General features: G+C 43.1%; 1 protein-coding gene and 2 long non-coding RNA genes across 3 annotated transcripts; all 3 read right to left on the bottom strand.

Moving 5' to 3' along the window:
- Window positions 1-300: 300 nt before the first annotated feature.
- On the bottom strand, window positions 301-1,221 carry LOC141002933 (uncharacterized). The gene is made up of 3 exons (XR_012179667.1): window positions 1,139-1,221; window positions 792-1,044; window positions 301-498 (listed from the first exon to the last, which is right to left on the bottom strand). It is a non-coding gene; the product is annotated as an uncharacterized lncRNA (long non-coding RNA).
- Window positions 1,222-4,420: 3,199 nt separating this feature from the next.
- Window positions 4,421-4,985, bottom strand: LOC141002910 (uncharacterized). The gene is made up of 2 exons (XR_012179665.1): window positions 4,769-4,985; window positions 4,421-4,612 (listed from the first exon to the last, which is right to left on the bottom strand). It is a non-coding gene; the product is annotated as an uncharacterized lncRNA (long non-coding RNA).
- Window positions 4,986-6,578: 1,593 nt separating this feature from the next.
- Window positions 6,579-20,633, bottom strand: mcm3ap (minichromosome maintenance complex component 3 associated protein). Its single transcript, XM_073473252.1, has 28 exons — window positions 18,726-20,633; window positions 18,037-18,284; window positions 17,611-17,692; window positions 17,277-17,430; window positions 16,949-17,142; window positions 16,704-16,843; window positions 16,209-16,406; window positions 15,823-16,091; window positions 15,527-15,689; window positions 15,059-15,216; window positions 14,425-14,648; window positions 13,631-13,836; window positions 13,376-13,476; window positions 13,067-13,198; window positions 12,681-12,794; window positions 12,365-12,517; window positions 11,421-11,618; window positions 10,656-10,724; window positions 10,441-10,575; window positions 10,163-10,316; window positions 9,612-9,876; window positions 9,381-9,478; window positions 8,687-9,077; window positions 8,258-8,548; window positions 8,015-8,147; window positions 7,702-7,887; window positions 7,291-7,441; window positions 6,579-7,141 (listed from the first exon to the last, which is right to left on the bottom strand). The coding sequence occupies exons 1-28, from the start codon at window positions 20,272-20,274 to the stop codon at window positions 6,974-6,976; spliced, it is 6,324 nt and encodes a 2,107-aa protein (XP_073329353.1). The 5' UTR covers window positions 20,275-20,633; the 3' UTR covers window positions 6,579-6,973.
- Window positions 20,634-20,677: the final 44 nt, after the last annotated feature.

Genomic DNA, 20,677 nt, shown 5'->3' with positions numbered 1-20,677 from the left:
GAAAGCCAGAAGAGAGAGAGAGGATGACATGCAGCAAAGGGGCCACAGGTCTGATTCAACCCCTCGACCAAATTTCTATTTGTGCAAACCCTTATTTATTATGTTCTCAAGTTTTATATTTTCTTACAATTTCATTATACTGTGACATTTCTTTTCTGGAAGGAGCAACTCTATTGTAACCCAGATTCCATTCAGGGCTTAATCAAGTATTTCTGATACGGATATTTTTTATTTTTTTTTAGATGACAATAAAGAGACAAGGCAATGACTTTTTTTGTGATGAACAGAAAGCAGTTTAATGTTGTTAATCACAAGGGAACAATTATGTCCAATTTATCAAAAGCATAGCATGTTGCACAAAAAAAAAAAAGATTTAAAATTTAGGTGATCAAACAAAATGATTATTTTTATTAAAAGGAAGCAGGATGAAGGCTTCCAGGTGGCAACTGGTCTTGTTTCTTTTCCTTCACCTCATCAGAGGCGCTGCTGCAGGAGTTGCTGGAGGACGACAGCAGAGACAAATATCATCATTTCATTTACTAAAGACATGTCAATTAGTCCATTAGTAATGTTCCTACACTGTAATAGTTTTAGCTGTTTACCTAAGGTGTATCTAAACTGACAACTGAGTTTACTACTTTGATTTATTGCACAAGGGAAATTAATAAAGCTTAAATGTAACTGTTACTGACTGTCAGTGGACTGTTGAGCTGTATTTACTTTGGTGCCAAAAAAAAAAAAAGACTCAATGATTTGCATTTTACATTTTCAATAAATCAACTGGATCTTACCCTTACTGGTCAGGATCCTAACACGGTCGGCAACCCCCCCAAGCAGGCGCTCCCATCCCTCCGAATGGAAGGCATGGAAGAGAGGGCTGAGGGAAGCATGGGACTGAGGGCTGAGTAAGGCCTGACAAAAAGGGCAGAGAAATGGATAGACCAAAGGACCCCGGAAGGTCGGGTTGGGGTTGGGGTTGGCAAGGTATTGGTTCACATCCTGGTTCACATCCTGGGTATCCTCCTCCGTATACCCCTTGGTTTCCTAGTCAAACAAAAGGGATGGGGCTCATCATTTGTCTCTTTCTTTGTTCCTTAAAATTCAGTGAAGAAGGTTCGACAAAATGATGAGAACAAACCTGAGCTCCTGATGTTAAAGCCGAACATTTTAGAATTTCAGATCAGATCCAAACCCTGAAATGAAAGAAGCAAACGAACAAACACCTAACATGAGAAAAATAAAAACACATTTTTACACAAATGCAGACTGAAGCAGTTGCTTGAGATAAAATGATATATTGTGTAGAAAGAAAGCAACTGCAGTCCACTGTAGAAAAGATAGCATCATAAAGCCAGGTCTCACATTAAGACATCAGTTGGATATGTCTTACTGATGAAAAACATGATGACAGAATAATGCAGAACAGTCAATCAAGGAAATACAAGCTGATCAACATATCGATCGCACAAATTTTATGCCAGAGAGCTACTACTCAACTTACTGAGTGCTGGAGTGCAGATCCACTGACACAGCAGTGAACTGGCTCTGCTTTTATAGGAAGCCACGGGGCGGACAGGCAGTGGAGGAGGAAGTACTCAGATCCTTTACTTAAGTAAAAGTCCTGCATTGAAAATGTACTTAAAGTATTAAAAGTAAAAGTACTCCATGCAGAAAATTGTTACTCTTATACTATTAAATATGATATCGTGAGATTGATATTGCTCATGCATCAATGTAAAAGCAGGATTTTAATGTTGTAGATGGTTGAGGTGGAGCTATGTTGAACTGTTTTACAAATAACTATTATTTTTATTATTAAGAATCAATTGTATGTTTTGTAAAAATTAATAAAATACTGAGAAATGCAGTTACAGTTACCCAGAGCCCAAAGTGACTCCTTCACAATGCATGTGTTGTCCAACCAATTGTGCAAACCTGAAATGAGTTGGGAAAAAAATGTGTTATTTACCTTTGTTGTGTCGAAACATTTCAAAACCTGGAGCAAAAGTCATTACACACAATAAATAAACAAACAAAAAGCAGTATAAAGGTGTGTTCAGGTGTTTTATGTGCATGTTTGTAATTTACAAAATGTTTTGAAAAACATACAAAAACAATTAAATACCTCTTCATTTCTTCCTGAGATGACGAGATGTATCAAAATAGCTTGTTTTGTACAACCAATACCCTCTAACACTCAAAGATATTGACTCTGACCTGAACCTTGACTTTTCACTGTTTCTCTACATTTCTGCCAGTGAGACCACAGTGTGGGAGTACGATTGTGTCGATACCTGTGTTGTAACACTCATAAAATGCAGAACCTTCTATTTCTTCTTCTTCTTTGTATTTATCAAAGTTCAGAAACCAGCTGGTTCTCACTCTCAGCACGTCAAAAAGGGCAGCCTGGTCAGTGGCCCTAAGCCCCAAAGTTTGCCGCTTTAGGTGTGTACCGGGGGAGTGTTGGTGTTGTTTGGTATCAGACTATCACCTCTTGAGGTTCAAAGTGGCTCAGGGCTGGCTGGTTAACATGCTAACTTTAGGAGATACCTCTTTAACACAAAACTTAGATGTCTTTGACATATAGTTAAACTGTTATTTCTTAACACTCTGTTAATAATTTTATTTCATTTTTCAATGTTTTAAATGAAAATTCTTACAAATTGCACCTTTAAAGGAGTTCAGCTAAGCCTTTGATCTCAAATGATCTCAAAGTTTGAGTCTCAATCAAGTTTCTGAGTCAAGTGTCAAGTTTAGTCTTTCAGGGGTCAAACCTTGCATCTCAAGTCAAGACTTTGATGAGTTTATTCAAGTCTTTTTGGAGTCAAGGCTCACATTTCAAGTCAAGTCTTCCACATAGGTTCAATTAATCAATCATACCGACAGCTGTTGTTGGGTTGAGAGCAGTGCTCAATTTGTAAATCATAAGGCGCCGGAACGCAAAGTACATATGACAGCGCAGGGATGACGAGACGGGCACAGGTCCCGGAACGCATACTGAATATCTTTGGCTAGAAGAGAAGAAACTTGTTCATAATCACAGAGGTTATAGAGTAGTATCTGAAGTACACATAAAATAAATCATTTGATGGTCAGGCTTCATCTGTCCATTTTGAGGGGGGGATACAAATTCTGGCAGACAGGTTGACAGTCTGAAATAATATGTCTCCCCCCCATATCTTTGGCTAGAAGAGAGGGGAAACAGTTTCTGTCGGGGATACCTACATTGGCACAACACCGGCAGGATCCGGCACAAATTAACGCCTGGTTGAGAGTCAAGGAGACAGAGATGCACAGTCTCAATATTAAACATTTCACAACACAAACAGCATCCTCTTTTTACAGTACTACCAGGGAAACATGATGCTATCAGGGGATCTCCCCTTTTTTGTTGAAATGACCATAACATTGCTACATATCCAGAGTGAAAAAGAAAAAGTTTTCCAAGTTTGAATGTTGAAAGGAGAAAGAAATATTACATTAATGATTGCACATGGTTTCCATTTTTCATATTTGCAGGTTGAGTGACACTGAGGAGGACTGGACGACCTGTTTCTCAAAGTGACAGTGACGACAGTGGCTGTCTTGAAGCAGGTGGGGACAATCTCCTGTGAGAGTGACTTACTAAAAATATAAGTTATAATATCAGCTGTCTGGCATGTTTTCAGTACACAGTCAGGGATGTTATCAGGACCAGGGATTTTACTCATATTCACTCTCCGCAGGATTTTTCTCACATCTTCTGTGGATACTGGCAGTCCTCTGGAGGCAGAGCAGACTTTACAGTTCACTTTTTGTTGAGGAGATATGAGTGTGCATAAAAAACAAGACAACTTTTGTCAGTGAGGTAAAAAGAATAAAGAGATGATTTGCTTTGATGATGAACAGAAAGCAGTTTAATGCTGTTAATCACAAGGGAACACCTGTGATCTGTGTGATCTAGTGTCACATAAACACATGCTTCAAAATCTAGGTGGTCAAATTAACTGATTATCATTAAATGATTAAATAATCATAGGCTGATTTCATTGCTTCTTTAAACAGCACAACAGTTTTCAGCTGTGCTAGCATAATTGCATGTACCATTGGACCATAGGAGTGATGGTCCTCTGTCGACATGTAGATATTAGTAAAATAGTCAAATTAAAAAGCTAAAATAGTAATTTATCCCATTAATAATGTGTAGACTGAATTAGTTATATGTTGGTATAATGCATACACATTTTAGATTTTATTAATATTTTTTATATATTTCTGGTTACTATCTTTAGTTTATATTTTCTTATAATTTCCCAATACTGTTACATTTCTGTCCTAGAAGGAACACTGAAATGTAACACAGTTTCCCTTTAGGGATCAATAAAGTATTTCTGATTTTGTTTATGATTTAAAAAAAAAAAAGACAATAAGAGACAGGGAATTGTAGAGATGACTTGCTTTATGAATGAAAAGTTTCAGTGTGTAACACGAAATACATGCTTTAATATTTGGGAGAACAAATTGATTTATTTTATGAAACGAAGCAGGATGAAGGTTTCCAGGTGGCAACTTGTCTTGTTTCTCTTCTTATCAAGACATGGTCATCTCGTCTGAGTCGTGGCTGCAGGAGCTGCTGGAGGATTAGAAAGATTTTTTTCAAATTTACTTCCAGAAAGTGATTTGTTACTGTTCGTGATCGTCAGTGGACTTCTGTACAGTATTTACCTTGGTGCGATAAAGACTTAATGATTTGCACTTTATATTAATCAATAAATCAACTGGATCTTACCCTTACTGCTCAGGATCCTAACATGGCAGGCAAAAGCTCCAACTAGGCCCATAGCCATACCCTCCACATGGGTCCCAGCCTGCAGTATAGCATGGGTCCGGGGCTGAAGTATAGCACGGGTCCCAGCCTGAAGTGTAGCATGGGTCCCAGGCTGAAGTATAGCATGGGTCCGCATAACCTGTGTAACAGCTGAACATTTTGGAGTTTCAGATCAGATCCAAACCCTGAAATGAAAAATGCAAACAAACACCATTTCAATATGAGAAAAAAAGACCATATTTTTTTACAAAAATGCAGATTTAACTGCATGCGCCTGCACACACACATGCGCACAAACATGAACACACACACACACACACACACACACACAGAAAGCTGCAAGTGAACTTACCGAGTTCTGGAGTGCAGATCGACAGACAGCAGTGTTGGATCTGCTTTTATAGGAAGCCACAGTGCAGAGAGACAGTGGTGGAGGAAGTACTCTGACTTACTTAAGTAAAAGTACTAATCAGATCTTCTGGAAATGCATCAGCGCCTCCGTCACTGCAGAGGTCCAGAGATTGCACAGTCTAAATAACAAACATCACATTTCACAACACAAACAGCATCCTCTTTTTACAGTACCAGGGAAACATGGTGTTATCAGAATCTCTGCCCTTTTCTATTGATATTACCAAAACATTGCTACACATCCAGCTTGCAAAAGGAAAAGGTTACCTCCCTTTGAATTATGAAAGGAGACAGAAATGTCACTTTGACATTTGGCTCCTTGTTTCCCTTTTTCATAATTGCAGGTTGAGTAACACTGAGAGTCCTCGCAGTAAACTGAGCTCATCAGGAGCGATACAGCAGTCCGGAAGATCCAGGAATCGAACCAACGACCTGCCGATTAGCAGATGACCCACTCTACCTCCTAAGAAGCTCCATCTGCGAATACTTGACCAGTCCAATAGTGCTACATAATAAATTCTCATAAAAAACGCTTCTTCTGATCTTGGCACAAAAACACCCTTTAGCAGAGACACAGGAATACCCCTTACGTCTTTTTTTATTTTTTAAATTATTATTATTATTTATTATGTCTCACTATTATGTCACTTGTTGAGTTTATTGTTAAGCTGCAATGTGCAAAAAAGAATCCTGCAATCAGCTTCATGGTCATCATGAAACACAAAACATTTCAACTGGGTAGAAGCAGAAAAAAAGATGTATGTATAAAAAGTTGTGTCATCTGCAAACATGATGATGGTGTTGGAGCACTCCGTACCGCTCAAGCAATGAAGTGGGGCCTAGTCCCAGTTGATCAATTAATCACCACCAATTGTTTCATTTCAACAGTTTTCATCTAAAAACATTTCATGGTTCCAGCTTCACAAAGATGAAGTCTTGCTGCTTTTTCTTTTAATTATTCTGATAATTTTGATTTTTGACTATCCTGTGGACAAAACAAGCATTGTGAAGGTGCCGCTTTGGGAGTTATCAGCAGCTTAATCTATAATAATCATGATCAAATAAGTTCCACCTCAACATCAACAGTAAAATCCTGCTTTTACATTAATGCATGAGTAATAATCTAATGATTTAATATATAACACTGATTCATATTCAGTTTGCCTGATCATTTTCATGGGAATTGTAGTGATTTGAGGGGAGTATAGGTCGTATTGCACCTCTACTGTCCACTTGGTCCAGTTGGCCAGAGAAAGAGGCGGGTCCAGAGCGCTCCTATGATAAATACTACTCGTGCTCAAGCACTGATTATGATGACCAGTGCCTTAACTACTGAATAACAAATGGACTTAATGGGAGGTTTACATAGAAAATAATACTTTTATTCAAAATGTAGCTAATATACAATTTCATAACAGTACAAAAACAGGTTCAAACAACACAGGAATTATTCTGTAGTTTGTATCTGATTAAACAAATACAATCCGATTTATTCAATGTGTTAAAGGCAGACAAGACAAGCAGCTTTTCTAGAGATTTTAACACATTTCATCAGGTTTGTTCAAAAACAAACACAAATGTTAGACACTGTATTTATTATCACACACACACACACACACACACACACACACACACACACACACACACACACGTTTGCCGTCAGTGAATCAACAAACTAAAAGATGAAAAAGTCATGGTTTGATTGAAAGACAGTTTGTTTGTCCTCAGTTTTCAGAGTCGGTTGTTAAAAAGTTTTCAGTCATCCACAATGCTCAGCAGACCACTCAGCTTCAGCCTGCAGGCCAGTTCTTCCTCTTGACTCGCCAAAATCTGTCGCTCCAGCTCCTTCAGTCTCCATGCCATAGATACGGGCGTGGCTCGAGGCCAGTCTGCTCTGTCCAACAGATCATCGGGCTCCGGCTCCTGGAAAGCAAAACAACAAAAATGCATGGTATCTGCAACTCATTATAGTAACATTTAGAGTTCACTATTTCTATCGTCAAGAATGGATGTTTGAAAGAGGTCATAACTCGTCCTAGAAGCGGTGATGGAGGTGAGAGGACACATCATACCTGAGGGAGAGCTGCATCCCTCGTCTTGGCTGTGGGTGCATGAGCTATTGTTGTGGGCATGGACAACAGAGTGGAGGATGGAATGAAGAGTGGTGTGGACAAGTGGTCCACAGGGTCACCGTCCAGCCAGTGCTGAAGCTGCTCCATGCTCCTGTAGACAGTAGACACACACATATCGTGAATATTTTTGTTGATTTTAGAATAAAAATCGTGACATCCCTACACTGAATAAATGATTAAAAAAGTTATAGTTAATAGTTAAAATCGATTGAAACTGTGCAACCAAAGACTTGACCTTTTTATCAGGTTTTCACTGACGTTATTGATTTTAGATTCATAAACACCTCCTCTCTCTATAAACATGAATTCTAGATGCAACGACGAGCTTTAACAGCAGAGCTGTAGCTTTACCTTTTGCTCTCAGCCTTCTCCTCCTCTAAGCTCTGGAGGACTCTGTGGGCCAGTAGCTCTTGAGCTGTGGGAGTGTGTGTGATGTCCAGCGGGGCTGTCGGGGCCTCGAGCGGCTCCAGGAGACTGTGGAACAACCTCTGCCTCAGGGACAGACTGGTGGGCGCGGCACAGGCTGCTGCACTCACCCTGAGGATGGAGGAGGGAGAGTCACTGAATGTGTAGCTGCACGGTCGTGACAATGTGATGACTTGTTCTTTGAAAACTGTGAGCGCCTTTATTAATGTCTTTCATTCAAAGTTTTGGAGTTTCTTACCCTTCCTTCTCCTGCTGCTGCTTCTCTCTGTGGGTTTGCCTGATGGCCTGGGTCCAGTCCTCAGGTGGCTCAAAACCCTTCACCGACTCTGTGGGGAAGTAAACCAGGATCTCCCCGTCCTCTGTCACAGCATCTTAAACAACAAAACCAACAAATTATTCCGTTTTGTAATACATACATCATCAGGTTCACATAGAAAATGTGCACTAGTTCTTATTGTAAATCATTGTAAGCAACCTTCACCTTCACAGACAGGTGGTTCAGGGATCTGCCAGTCCTTCAGCTTGTGGTCGATGCAAATCACCAGCACGTCGTCCCAGGGAATCCGACTGAATGCCAGACTCATGATCTCGTCTTCGTCGTCCAAGGTGCCCGTGGTTACCTTCGATCCAGGGACTCGGGTACGGTGACTCTTTAACCGGACCCTTTGCAGAAGGTTTTCCAACCGTGACATTAGGAGAGGCTGACTGCGGCGTGAGACGGGGATCTCAGTGGCGTAGCGAAAGATGGAGGAGCAGAGTTCTTTCCATGAGTCTAGAGAGAAAGGGAGTGAAAATACAGGAGGTGAGGACGGAGAGGGAAGAATAATACATGGTCTCTTTTCACACCTGTATGTTAGGGGACCATAAATGAAAAAACAAAACAAAACAAAACTGAATCTCAGTCACTGACCTGTGGAAGAAAGCTGCTCCCACAGTGGCAGCTGCAGGCTGAGGATTGCTTTGCGCAGCCAGGCAAGGTGCTGAACTGAGTTCCAGCCCTGATGAGGGACAAAGTCACGGGTATCAGGCAGGCAGAACTCGCCTGGTGGCCACGAGAGTCTGCTGAGCTCCTGAGACGACACTTTGTCAGCAATGTGAGCAAGGACAGCGTTGTACAGCTGGATGACAGGCGCAGGGTCCTCAGGAGGAAGACATGCAGCGGCCCGCTCCTGGCGGTGGGCGTAAACTCTGGGACTGAACTCACGACTCAAAGCGGCCTCTATGAGCTGCACTAGGGTCTGACAGGAGAGGGGGAAGGGTGGTGGACCGCGAGCCAGCAGCCAACGCAGAGCCTGACTCAGCTAGAGACACAAGGAGACAGTGAGGAGAGACATTAGATAAGGTTTATCAGCCGTGAAGAAGAGAAGAAAATATCAAAGCTATCAAACAATTTGTATCAGTGATTGGTGATTTGGTGTACGACCCCTCAAAATGTGGAAGAGTCTACTTATCGCAACCTTATCGCAGGTTGCTCGAACAGCGTTAAAGTTCAACAAAAATGCTCTTAAAATGTACTATATTTTCCATATTTCTGGATATTTTGTTGGAATATGTTTGCTTGCTCTTGTGTTTTTCAGTCGTGGTTCTGTGTGCATGATCAGTACCTGGTTGGATCCCTGGAGGTCACTTGTGGTCTCTGGTATGAAGAGGAATGTGTACTCTGATATCAGGCCTTCCATCACGAGAGTGGGCAGCATCAGGGCTGAGGGACACCGTGAGAGGAACAGTTCAGGGTTTACACATTTCATCCAGATTTACTTTGCTGACTTGCTTAATATCCTATAATTTATACTAACAAGAAAAATAATAATGTAATTACAGCTGTCATTAATTACCTTCTTCAAGTTTCTGTGTAACACCGGCACCACCGTCGGGCCCTGGCACCAGAATGACCAGAGGCAGCGGGCAGTGCCAGCTGCTGGCCTGCTGCAGCTGTTTGAGCTGCAGCAGAGCCGACAGCAGAGGAACGTCCTGCTCGTCCTGCCCGGGGTCGACGATGGGAGCGGCGGGGAGCAGCGTGATCAGAGCTCCGGTCCCATGGAGCTCACAGAGCTCCTCCATTTTGGACAGGCCATCTTCAGTCAGAGGGCCACGGGACGCCTGAGGGACAGAAGATCCCGTTATAATATGATTATCTAAATAACAATACCTACCAAATAGATATATAGTGAAGCAGATGAATAGCAGTGACTTAACATAACTTTATTTACTTTTGTCTACGTAAGAATTGCTGTGGAACCATTCAAATGTGTGTATATCGGCAGGTAAACCGAATGATTAAATCCCTGGATCAACCCCAAAAATTGAGAAGAATTGAGACCCATTTGTCTCAGAAGCATACAGAGTTGTATCTTCTTTCTATGCATTTGCTGCAGTCTGATCTCACCTTGACACTGATGTGGACTTTGTGAATCTGTTGTTCTTTTTCCTGGAGTGTGTTGGTGACACAGAGCGTCTGCAGTGTCCCATCAGGCTGCCCTTCACTCTCCTCTGAGCCCTTACCACCACCCAGCTTCACCTCCAGCCAGTCAGACAGGATCCTGAAGACAACACACGGGAGAGGACACAGTCAGAGAACACTGGGAGCCTTCGAGGAGAAGACATTAGACTAAATCATAGAGGAACTCAAACATCCACCTGTCTTTGCCCTTTTGTTTTGCTTACCTGTCTGCCAGGCTGGATACACTGTCGTCTTCGCTCGGTAAGAGGAGAACAGCTTTCCAGAAGATTCTGCCAGGTGGGCTGGAGAGGTTTTCCGTCACCAGTGCCGGCAGGTCGAGTGGGGCCCACACTGTCTCACTGAGAGAAAGAACAAAAAGAGGTCAAGGTGCTGCTTTGTATCATTGATCACCGACTGCAGAAACATACTCATGACTTACTCGAGCAGCTTCTGGTAGAAGTAGTGGACTCTCAGCTGGTGGATCACTTCTCGTCTCATTTTCAACAACCTGAACAAAATATAAAAACATGTTACTGGAGCAGTAAAGGGACAAAAGAGATTTAGTCATAGATGACATGCTGCAAAAGTCTAACCAAACAATCTGTAATCTATGTAATAAGGAAATAATGACAAATATAGTGATGAACAATAAACAACAGTTTTCCAATAATAGCCTCAGAACCCTCAGAAGAAGAAAATAAATAATACACATATTTCCAAATGGTCTGTGAACAAACCATGTAATACAAACGCTTCTGTCAGGAAGACTGAACATAGTGACAGTTCAATCACACAAAATCAATTTATTCTACATGAACATGAAATTCTGCTCCACAGTGTCACTGGCTGGCTGAGGTTGAGAGTCACATGAAGAGAATTCAGTCAGTCTAGCTGAACTGTGTGAGTTCAGGCGAGGACAGGAATGTAATGTAAATACATTTAAAAAACTCAAATTCAAGTATATTTGTCTGATTTCTAGTCAAAATATCTCCTTGCACTTCATATAACACACAACATCAGAGAAAGCAATACTTCTGCGAGACACAGAGACTTGATTTTCACTTGTTTCATTGGCAGCAACTTGTGTTCACTTTTTGTTTTTACCCATTTTTGAAGTGGCATTTTTACAGTGTATTTCAGTACATATAGAAGGAAAAAAGGTCTACAGTGAATAAAAATGAGAGCAAAAACGAGAGGAACACACCGGGTGCTGGAGAGGGCCAAGGTGCCGGCGTTCCCCAGGTTGACCAGACCACGTGCCAGATCTGCTATGGAGGGCTGTGCTGGGGCGCTGGGAGCCAGAGCCTTCAGTTTGAATCGAGGGTCCACACAGCAAGGAGCTGCAGGGAAACCTCTCATCTGTCTCTTCAGCTGCCGGCGTACCGCCACCACATTACGCCACCTGGTGGTCCAGAGGAGAAATGACGTCAACAGATAAAGTCTTAATTCAGTTTTATAAATGTTAGTCCTTGAAGTCATCAAACTGTCTTAAATTTGAATTTGTGAGGTCTCGTCTAAATTCATTTTTACATCTTTTAATTTCTTTTTGTCAAAATGAGTCAAGCTCTGCTGCGTGAAAGTTGATAATACTGTCTTTTTACTATAAGCTTGTAGGTACCTGTTGGCAAAATGTAGATTAACCTTACTCACTCTAATAACCACATTCCTAAAGATTAATCCAGTAGTTGTTTAGTTTATAAAATGGTGAAAAATGTTGATAAATGTTGATGAGTGTTTCCCAAAGCACAAGATAACGTCCACAAATGTCTCGTTTTGTCCACAACCCAAAGATATTCAGTTTACTGTCATAGAGGATAGAAACCAGACAATATTCAAATTTAAGAAGCTGGAGTTAACTAATCAATTAATTGTTGCAGCTCTATATTCCACTTACCTTTATACAAACCTGAAATGCTTGTTTAATAAAAAGGCAACATAACCATTATACTCAATTTGGCTAAAATCATCTTGAAAATGTCTTAAAAAGCATTAAATTTAAATGTCTGATAGCTGCAGCCGCTGTGAAAAGGATATTTAAACTGGTACACTGGTGTCTCAGTATAATTAATGGGTTTCATCGCAGTGTTTAGGGTCACATGATGGTCTGAATATATGTCTCTGATGTTCCACATGCTCTCCATTTCTTACCTGTTGATGTACTTGTGGATGCGTTGCAGCTCATCTTCAAGGATGTCTTCAACCAACAGAGCGATGTCTGTGTTCAACGTCTCCTCAACTAGACTGGTACAGACCTGCTCTGTGCATTTAGCCACACAGTCTGCTTTCTCGTTCACTGCCAGCCTGAGAAAGGAATTTAAATAAAAGAGTCAATTCATGGTGCAAAATCAAACACATCAAACTTCCTCTTTAACTCAAGCACTTCATCATTATTCTAATAAGAGTTGTTAACAATGTAACTTAACATCAAACCACATTAGTATTTGGTTCAGTTCTGAAGTCTTACTGGATCTCAGAGGCAGCCGTCTCCTTGACGCTCTCGTCTAAAACTTCGTGGATGATCTCGCTGCAGAGAGAGAAGCTGAACTGAACCAGGAAGGCCTCGTGCTCCTGCCTCCTCCTGACACCGACACACATGGAGAAGGAAATGTAGGTGAGTCGAGGCAAATATGGATTTCACATTTTTGTACTTTTCGTAAATGGATGACTGTTTTTTGTAACCGATATTTAAAATGTAGAAAACAAGCAGAGCTACCAGATTATTTTGTATCCTGTGTTTTGGGTCAAGGTGGAGGATGATTTTCCTCTTTCTTAACCAAGCTAAGTGTTATGATAAAATACAGTGGGCTGTAATCAACAGGTTATCAGGTCTTTAACTGTCAGTGAACCAACCTGGCTTCTTCAAGCTTGCGTTTCTCTTCGGCTACACGCTCCTGTTCCAGCTTGATCTCAGTGGAAGACATCTCCTGCAGCATCTGTCCCACCACCTCAGTCACCAGGGACTCCGCCTGCACACTGCTCTCCCTGCAGAAACAAAGGCAAAAACACAGAAAGTTAGTCATCTTAGTTTAAAACATCAGGGGGGGTGTTCAGATCACCACTGCTTCTACACACTGTAATCAAATATCTTAATGATAACTGTAAGGAAGTGACATAAAACACGACTTCATCGTATTGTGCACAAGAAACACTTGAACTCACGCAAGAGCTGTTGTGGCGTAGCTGGTGCCAGCGTGGGCTACCTCCCTCACTCCTGCTTCAACCACCTCTTCAATCACACAGTCCAGTACGGCCATAACATCCTGCAGGAGGGAACACAAACAGCATAGTTACTGACATGCACACGAAAAACAAAAGGGCGTGAAGTTCAGGGTTTAATGAGCTGTAATTAATAAAGACCGAACACTTCAGTTCTCCAAGTGGGCCATCTAATTTGCTCTGAGAGATCTTGCTCACCTCGTTGCTGTACACCGGTTTGGGTGGAGGTGATGGAGGTTTGACAGGCTGAGGTTGAGGTATTGGCTGAAACAGCTGCTGAGTGTCTGCTGGTCGGGCCGGGCTGTGATACGGTTCAATGGTCTCTCCAGTCTCATCTGGCACAGTTGGCATGACCTGTGTCACCACGCTGGGGGGTGGCATAACCTCCACCTTGGCAGCAATAGCTGAGACAACAAAGAGACATTGCAGTCATTATTAATGAGACTGATTCTCTACATTCTTATAGATATGATAAGAGCTTTTCTACAGTTGTTTATGCCTTGTATTAAAAAAATTGGTCAGATATGAGGTGAAACACTGCATTATTTCACAGTATTAGGAGAAAATTTCCCAGCTCTGCATACAAACAACGCTGTTTAATACGGTCAGCAGGAAGGAACCTGATACATTTTCATCTGGAAAATGTATCAGGTAAAACAAGTCGAGAACATAACAAGTAAAAGTGTAATTTTTCTTTTTACTTGTGATCCAACTGGGCAAAGTGACACTGAGACGGTAAAGGTAAAAACACCTTTACCAGATGTCTTTCTTGATTATGAATCTACCCTTGGAAACGGATTTGAACCTGGATGTTTACTTGTTGTTTTAAATACTTTGTTTTCTCACTTGAAGTATCTGTAATTGTCTTTTGTAAATCATCTGGCTGCCAATGAAAAGAAAAAAGCAAACAAAAAACATGCTGTTCTGGTTAGTTTAAATGTAGAAATGAAGACGTTTTGCTCGGGTTAGGATCAGTGAAACGGAGCGAATACCTTTGAATTGGCTCGGAGCGGGCTCAGCCAGATGGCCTTCTCCTCGGTACTTGTTCTGGAAGTCGAAGCTGCAGACAGTGGTGTGCTGTGGGAGGGTGGGGAGGGGTCCGCCGTTCACCACTTCTCCAATCAGCACCGTTTTCTTTGCCAGGATGACCTCCGACTTCTTCTGGGACAGAGGCGGGTCTGGCTCCTGGTAGGTGATCCGACTCAGCTCGACCATACTGTGAACAATGTTTAGTGAAACTTTTGTTGGACATTTATACAAAATTTGATCAACACCAGTGACTCAGTGATTGTTAACCCCACCAAGGAGGTTACGTCTTTGCTCCTGGTTGGCCGTCATTTCTTTGTTACACGTTAGCCAAAAAGAACAAGTTATATCTCACAGGAATATGGCAAAACCGCCATTATTTGACTTTCTATGAAGATATTAAAGTTTTTCTGATGGGTCATTCCATACCCACCAAGGTACAGCCATAGGAATGTAATAAGAATTTGCGTGAATCTTTTGGGGGAGCTGCTGTGGAATGACACTCATAGCTCCGAGGTACAGAATTGTATGATCAGGTATTGAAGTCGCTTTATAGTCAAATTAAGCTGAACGTCTGTCAGATTAAGAGTAGACACTCACTCATCGTTGACATTGAGGCCGTACTGCTGGGTGAAGTCAGATGCCTCTGCAGCGTTGCGGAACATTAACATCCGTACGATGTCCTCCAGTGGAAACGCAGTTGATCGAGGACCCACGGTGTGAGCCAGGTTCAAGGTCTTCAGGGCCTTAGCTCTGACCTGCATAGACACACACACAGATGTCTGTCTGGACCTCCTCTATCATGCAACATTTTCAAAAATGATTTATTACCCATGTTACACAAGCAAAGTTTCAGTTGTCTTTAAACCAAAAACTCTTATCTAACTCTTCTGTTTATTGCTATTTATTTGAATCTCCTCCTCTATGATTGGTAACTCTATTTCCTGGATTGATTCCTGGACATTTTCTCATTCTTGATCTCTCCAAAGTCCAGGAACACATCCAAAATTAGGGGGAAATTCCAGGTTTCCTCAGTCTCATCCATTCATAAAGGAAACGGTTTCTAACCTGATTGAAGTATCTGTGCAGGAGGCAGCTGGCGAGGTAAGAGGCTCCTTTCACCAGCTTGAAGAAGCGCACAAAGTTGTTGCTGTTGACCGCAGCGAACGCTTGCACGGCGAACTTCACCTCAGGGGAATTGCGCACCTCGTCACGGAACTGCTGCACCTCACTGTGTGGACATGATGTGTGAGGACGTGTTTTTTCTTTAGTCACAACTAAAGATGTATAAAATCATTTCAAAGTGCAAAAACATATTTGAGCAACACATATTTAATCAATCATTTGTGTGTGAGTGGACTGACCGCAGGATGTCTCCGTCATTGAGTTTCAGCAGCACATTGTACTGGCGAAACTCTGCCTCCCGGGGGCAGAAGGTCTGCTCCATGGCCAAGTCCTGGTACATTTCTTTGAGACTCTGCAGGCACTTTGTCATGTTCTCGTTGTTGATCTTGGCGTCGAACGATGAGACACGCTCCTCACAAAGGTGGTGAGCACAGTGCACGTGGAAGCGTGTGCACTTCTCAATCAGCGTCACCGTGTCTGGACAGCACAGGTGCTGCTGGATGATGTCCTGTTGGTACGATAAAGGAAGGGCTGGGGTTTGAAATCAGTCTACAACACATGCTCACCAATACTCAGTGCAGCTTTTCAGGCAGTATCGAAGGCATTTCAGATAATGGAAGCTCACCTTGCGGATTCCGCGGGTTCTGTTCCAGACGAAGTCATACCAGTCCCGGTAGTTGTCATGACCCTGGTCCATGATCCGAGTCACCAGATAGTCCATTGTCATGCTGAGCACAGGCAGGGGGCGCAAGTCGTGGGGCAGGGGCTCCTCTTGGTCGGCTGATGAGCGACTGTACTCCTTGATGGCTGCTGTGTGATCCACCTAGTCCGGGACAGGAAGTGATCAAATGTGATCTTATTCCAGTTATATTTGAATGCAGATGCACCAAAATAACCAATAAATCCAAATAAATAAATTTCTGTCTTTCTTTACTTATGCTTTACTTATCCCTCCTTATGTCGCAAAATTCAAACTCAGATTAAATAAAAAAGTGTCTGAAAGAAACATAAGAATACCAGAGACATGACGTAACATCTCATGGTGCTGTTTAAGATGAAAAAAAACAAAAACCCTATATTCTTCAGTCTGAAAGTAGAAGATAAGATTTAAAGACATTACCATCTCAGTATCCAGGATGACCTCGAATATGCTCAGCTGTTTCCGTGTTTCCCTCATGAACCTCTCCTTCTCTGGACACATGTCAGGACATGTACCCACAAACACCTTAGACAGGTCCAGGTCCGTCCTCTTGGGCCGACCTGTGCAGACGTATCATGCACAGCGTTAAAATCCCTAATGATGATCTAACGATAAATGTTTTTAGTCATGTTAATGTGATAGATTGGTGGGTGGGGTGGCCTAACCTTGACGCAGGATCTTGTCTCGCTGCTCCAGGAGGCGGTACTTGTCCTCAGCGGTCTCAGCCACCTGGCCAATGAGGTGGAGGAGGGAGGAGGGGACTGGGCGCTCTGAGCTCTGGGCCTCTGAGCTGCTCTCTTTCTGAGGTTCGGTGTCAAACTGCAGAGACTTGGCCAATGATGACTTCTTCACTGGAGAACTGACACATAAAAAGACACATGTAAGACTGTCATAGCACTGAAGAAACTTTTCTTTTTTAGATAAAGGCTAAATCTAAAGTTAAATCTAAAACACTGGAATAACGGCAAAGACCGATTCAGGTGCTGGTGTTACCTGCGGCTGAAGGTGGCCATGCTGCCGATTGCTGGAGCTCTGAGACCAGGTCGTCTGAGTGGGGAGGAAGAGGCCTTAGACTCAGTGTCCTCCTGATTTTCTGCCTCTGCCTCCTCTGTTCCTGCTGCAGGTCTGCTCGCTTTGTCACCTGGACCTAACGCACAAAAAAAAGAAAAAGTCATAATTTCATAATTCATCAATAAGTTGGAATCAATATAGTAACACGCTGCAAAGAATCAAAGGTAATATGAAAATAACTGCTCTAGACTCACTAGCAAACAGTAGAAATTATTTCTATATTAATTGAGCTTTTAAAAAAAAATGTTGGATTTACTCTGCTTCTTTCTCTGCCACAACAGAAGGAGTTCCTGTCGTTGCAGGACTTTGCCTTTCTTCTTCGCCCGAGCCGCTGACGTCTGAAAGAGAAAAACAGTTAACATTAGCAGGAAGCAAAATACAATTATTATTATTTTACTGAAAACTTCACATCATCATCTTTGGCCTGTCTCACATACCAGGATTAGTGGGTTAGCTAGCTAAGCTATAGAGTTATCCCTGGCTTTAAACTGAGCTCAGCTGAAATGGGAAGTGATGCTACAGACTAAACCTGCAAAGTCTAAGAAAGGAAACCCAAGAAGAAGAAAGAAGTGTGCCGACAAAACAAAGCTAGTTGATGACCAGATCGGTGCTCATTAACAGCTACTCAAAATAGTGTGGTGAACTTACTTTAATGGGGCTAAGTAACATACAGTGAACTCACATGGTCGTCAAAGTGTACTATGGCCATGTTCTTGGCCGGCCGGCAGAAGACCTTTCGGACTCTGCCGAAACGACCAAAGTGCTTCTCAATTATGTCCTTCTTGTTGAGGGCTGGAGAAAGATTCCTGCACTGGATGGAGGTGCAGTCGGTGGGAGACATGCCGCTCAGACTCTCCGAGCTCTCCCTGCGTACGCCACGTTTCACAGGGGGTGGGGTTTCGAGGTTCTGGTCTGGAGGTTTTGCTGCATCTGGAGAGCAATGACGGGTAAACAGACAAGACACCCAGATGATTTTATTCCGATAATGCAATCTACTAATCAAAGAGATGTACCTGAAATCCAGTCAGAGGAAAATTTATGTCGGGGTTTCTGTACTTTATCAAAACCAAAAACTATTCTGCTTTAATTAAAAAAGTAGAGGAGAACAAAATGGATCCATTGCATATTTTGTGATGCCCCCCCAACACATTTTGTAGTTTTCTTTGATTCATAAATATAATCACAAGTAATAAATGTAATATCTGGTGAGGAGGACTTGAAACTAGCTTCACCAACAGTAATTCTACAAGTGACAACATGACATCATGCAGAGTTGCTTTTCATAGTGCAAAAAAAGGTTTCAGAATTTCATACATAAACCTTGGTGAAAAATCCATTTAATATACAGTGAGTCTCATTTGTATGTCTCACCTAATTCTTCAGCTTTTTCTGGCATGTCCCTGGTCAGTGTTTGCGCCATGGGTGGTGTAGCAGGTAGGTTGTCACTCTTTGCTTTGACGTCCTCCCTCTCCGTCTCCTCCCATGTCGCTGCTTGCTGCTGATTCTCCTTCACGGCCTCGCGCCTCGCTGGGCTAGGACCATCTCGACGAAGATCACTCAGTGCCCGACCGAATAAGCCTCCTAGTGGGGCGCGGGACCTCATTAGGGGCCTCTTTGGGGGATGTCTTGGTGACTCTGCATCTGCTGGAACCTCCTCTTCTGTGGCAGGCTTCTCTGGACCAGTGGTGGGGACAGCTGGGTCGTCCTTGCGCTTAGTGCCTTTGCCTAATCGTGCAAATACATTTGTCTCCCCCAGACCCTCAAGGTTGCTCCCTTTATCATCTGTGCTTGTTTCTGTTCTAGGTTTGACATCTCCAAAAGCTGAATGCTGACCAAAATTCGTTCCTCCAAACAGGGGTGTTGCCTGGGGCTGGGTGCCTTTGTCTGAGAAGCTGAAAGATGATGGGGTGGTGGGCTGGGTGGTGGCTGCCTGAGCGTTGGAGCTGGAAGGGGCGGCTGGTTGTGAAAAGGTGAACTGCAGCTGAGTGTTGGAGGGTCCGCTGCTACTGCCGGCTGTAAGCGGGTTGTTTTGAGCAGAGATAGAGGGGGCTGCAGCCGGCTGGGAGAAGCTGAAGCCCAGCTGTCCAGATTTAGCCCCGGTCAATAAAGAGAATCCGGTCGTGGTGGCGGTGCCGCTACTCATGGTGCTGGTGCTCGTCTGGGCACCACTGCTCCCAAAAGGTGAGCTGGACATTGAAGTAGTTTGAGGGTTAGCCGGCTCAGGGCTAGCACTGAAGATGGGTTTGAACAGTGCCTCGTTGGCTGGCTTGAAACTGAACTTGGTTGATCCGAAGCCTCTGCTCTGCTGGGTCACACTCTGACCTGTGCCGAATACACTGGTGTTGGCGGTGGTAGATGTCGGCTGTCCAAACACAGACTGTCCAAAACCCAGTGGCTGAGGCTGCCCTAAGGCAGCGGCGGAGGCAGTAGACATCTGAGAGTTTCCAAACCCGGAAGGCTGTTGACCATACGCTGGTGGTGGCTGTTTGCCGAACCCCTGAGGCTGCTGGCTAAATCCTGGAGCCTGCCCAAATGCAGAAGGCTGCCCGAATGCAGGTGTCTGCCCAAAGACTGAACTTGGGTTCGGTGCACTAGTCTGTCCAAAAGCTGGTGCAGTGGTACTACCAAAGCCTGAGCTGCTCATTGCTAATGATGGCTGTCCAAATGCTGGCGCCTGGCTTACTGCAGGCAGCGAGGGGGGCTGTGAAGACGACTGTCCGAAGGCAGGAGTCTGTCCAAAGATGGTACCTCCCTGAGGTGGGGGCTGTCCAAACGCTGATGGTTGATAAAACCCCATATTTTGGGGCTGGTTGCTTGAACTCTGCTGTCCAAATGACTGAAACAATCCAGTCTTCATAGTGTTGCTTGGAGCTTGGAAAGCTCCACCTTGTGGACTGCCAAACGGATTGGACGGATTCATGGCGCAAATATTAGCGGATGTTTAGATTCACTGATTATTTCTTCATCCAGGCATCAAACAGCAGATGTCCGTAACAATGAACACAACTCTTAAGTTATTCGGTGTAACATCCAATCACGTAGAAAGACAAGTGAACATTACGAAGACAGGGACGAACAAAAATGTCCTGCTCGTCCGTTAGCATAAGCTAACAGCACAACATTGTAAAAATTAGCTTAGCAAAGTTTGTTTTTATCGCTTTTAAAGTTGTTTTATCGACACAAGAGAAAAAACTCCTGAGGAAATGTGGGAAAAAACGCGACTCTGACACGAAAGGGTCTCACCTCTCACAGTTTGTATCTGCTGTGCTGATTAATTTGCTCGTTTAGTTCAAACACAAACTAAACACATCTCCCCACATCCG

Source organism: Pagrus major, chromosome 9, assembly GCF_040436345.1.
Source record: "Pagrus major chromosome 9, Pma_NU_1.0".
Classification (NCBI taxonomy): Eukaryota; Metazoa; Chordata; class Actinopteri; order Spariformes; family Sparidae; genus Pagrus; species Pagrus major.
This window is presented reverse-complemented; position numbering and strand designations above follow the sequence as displayed.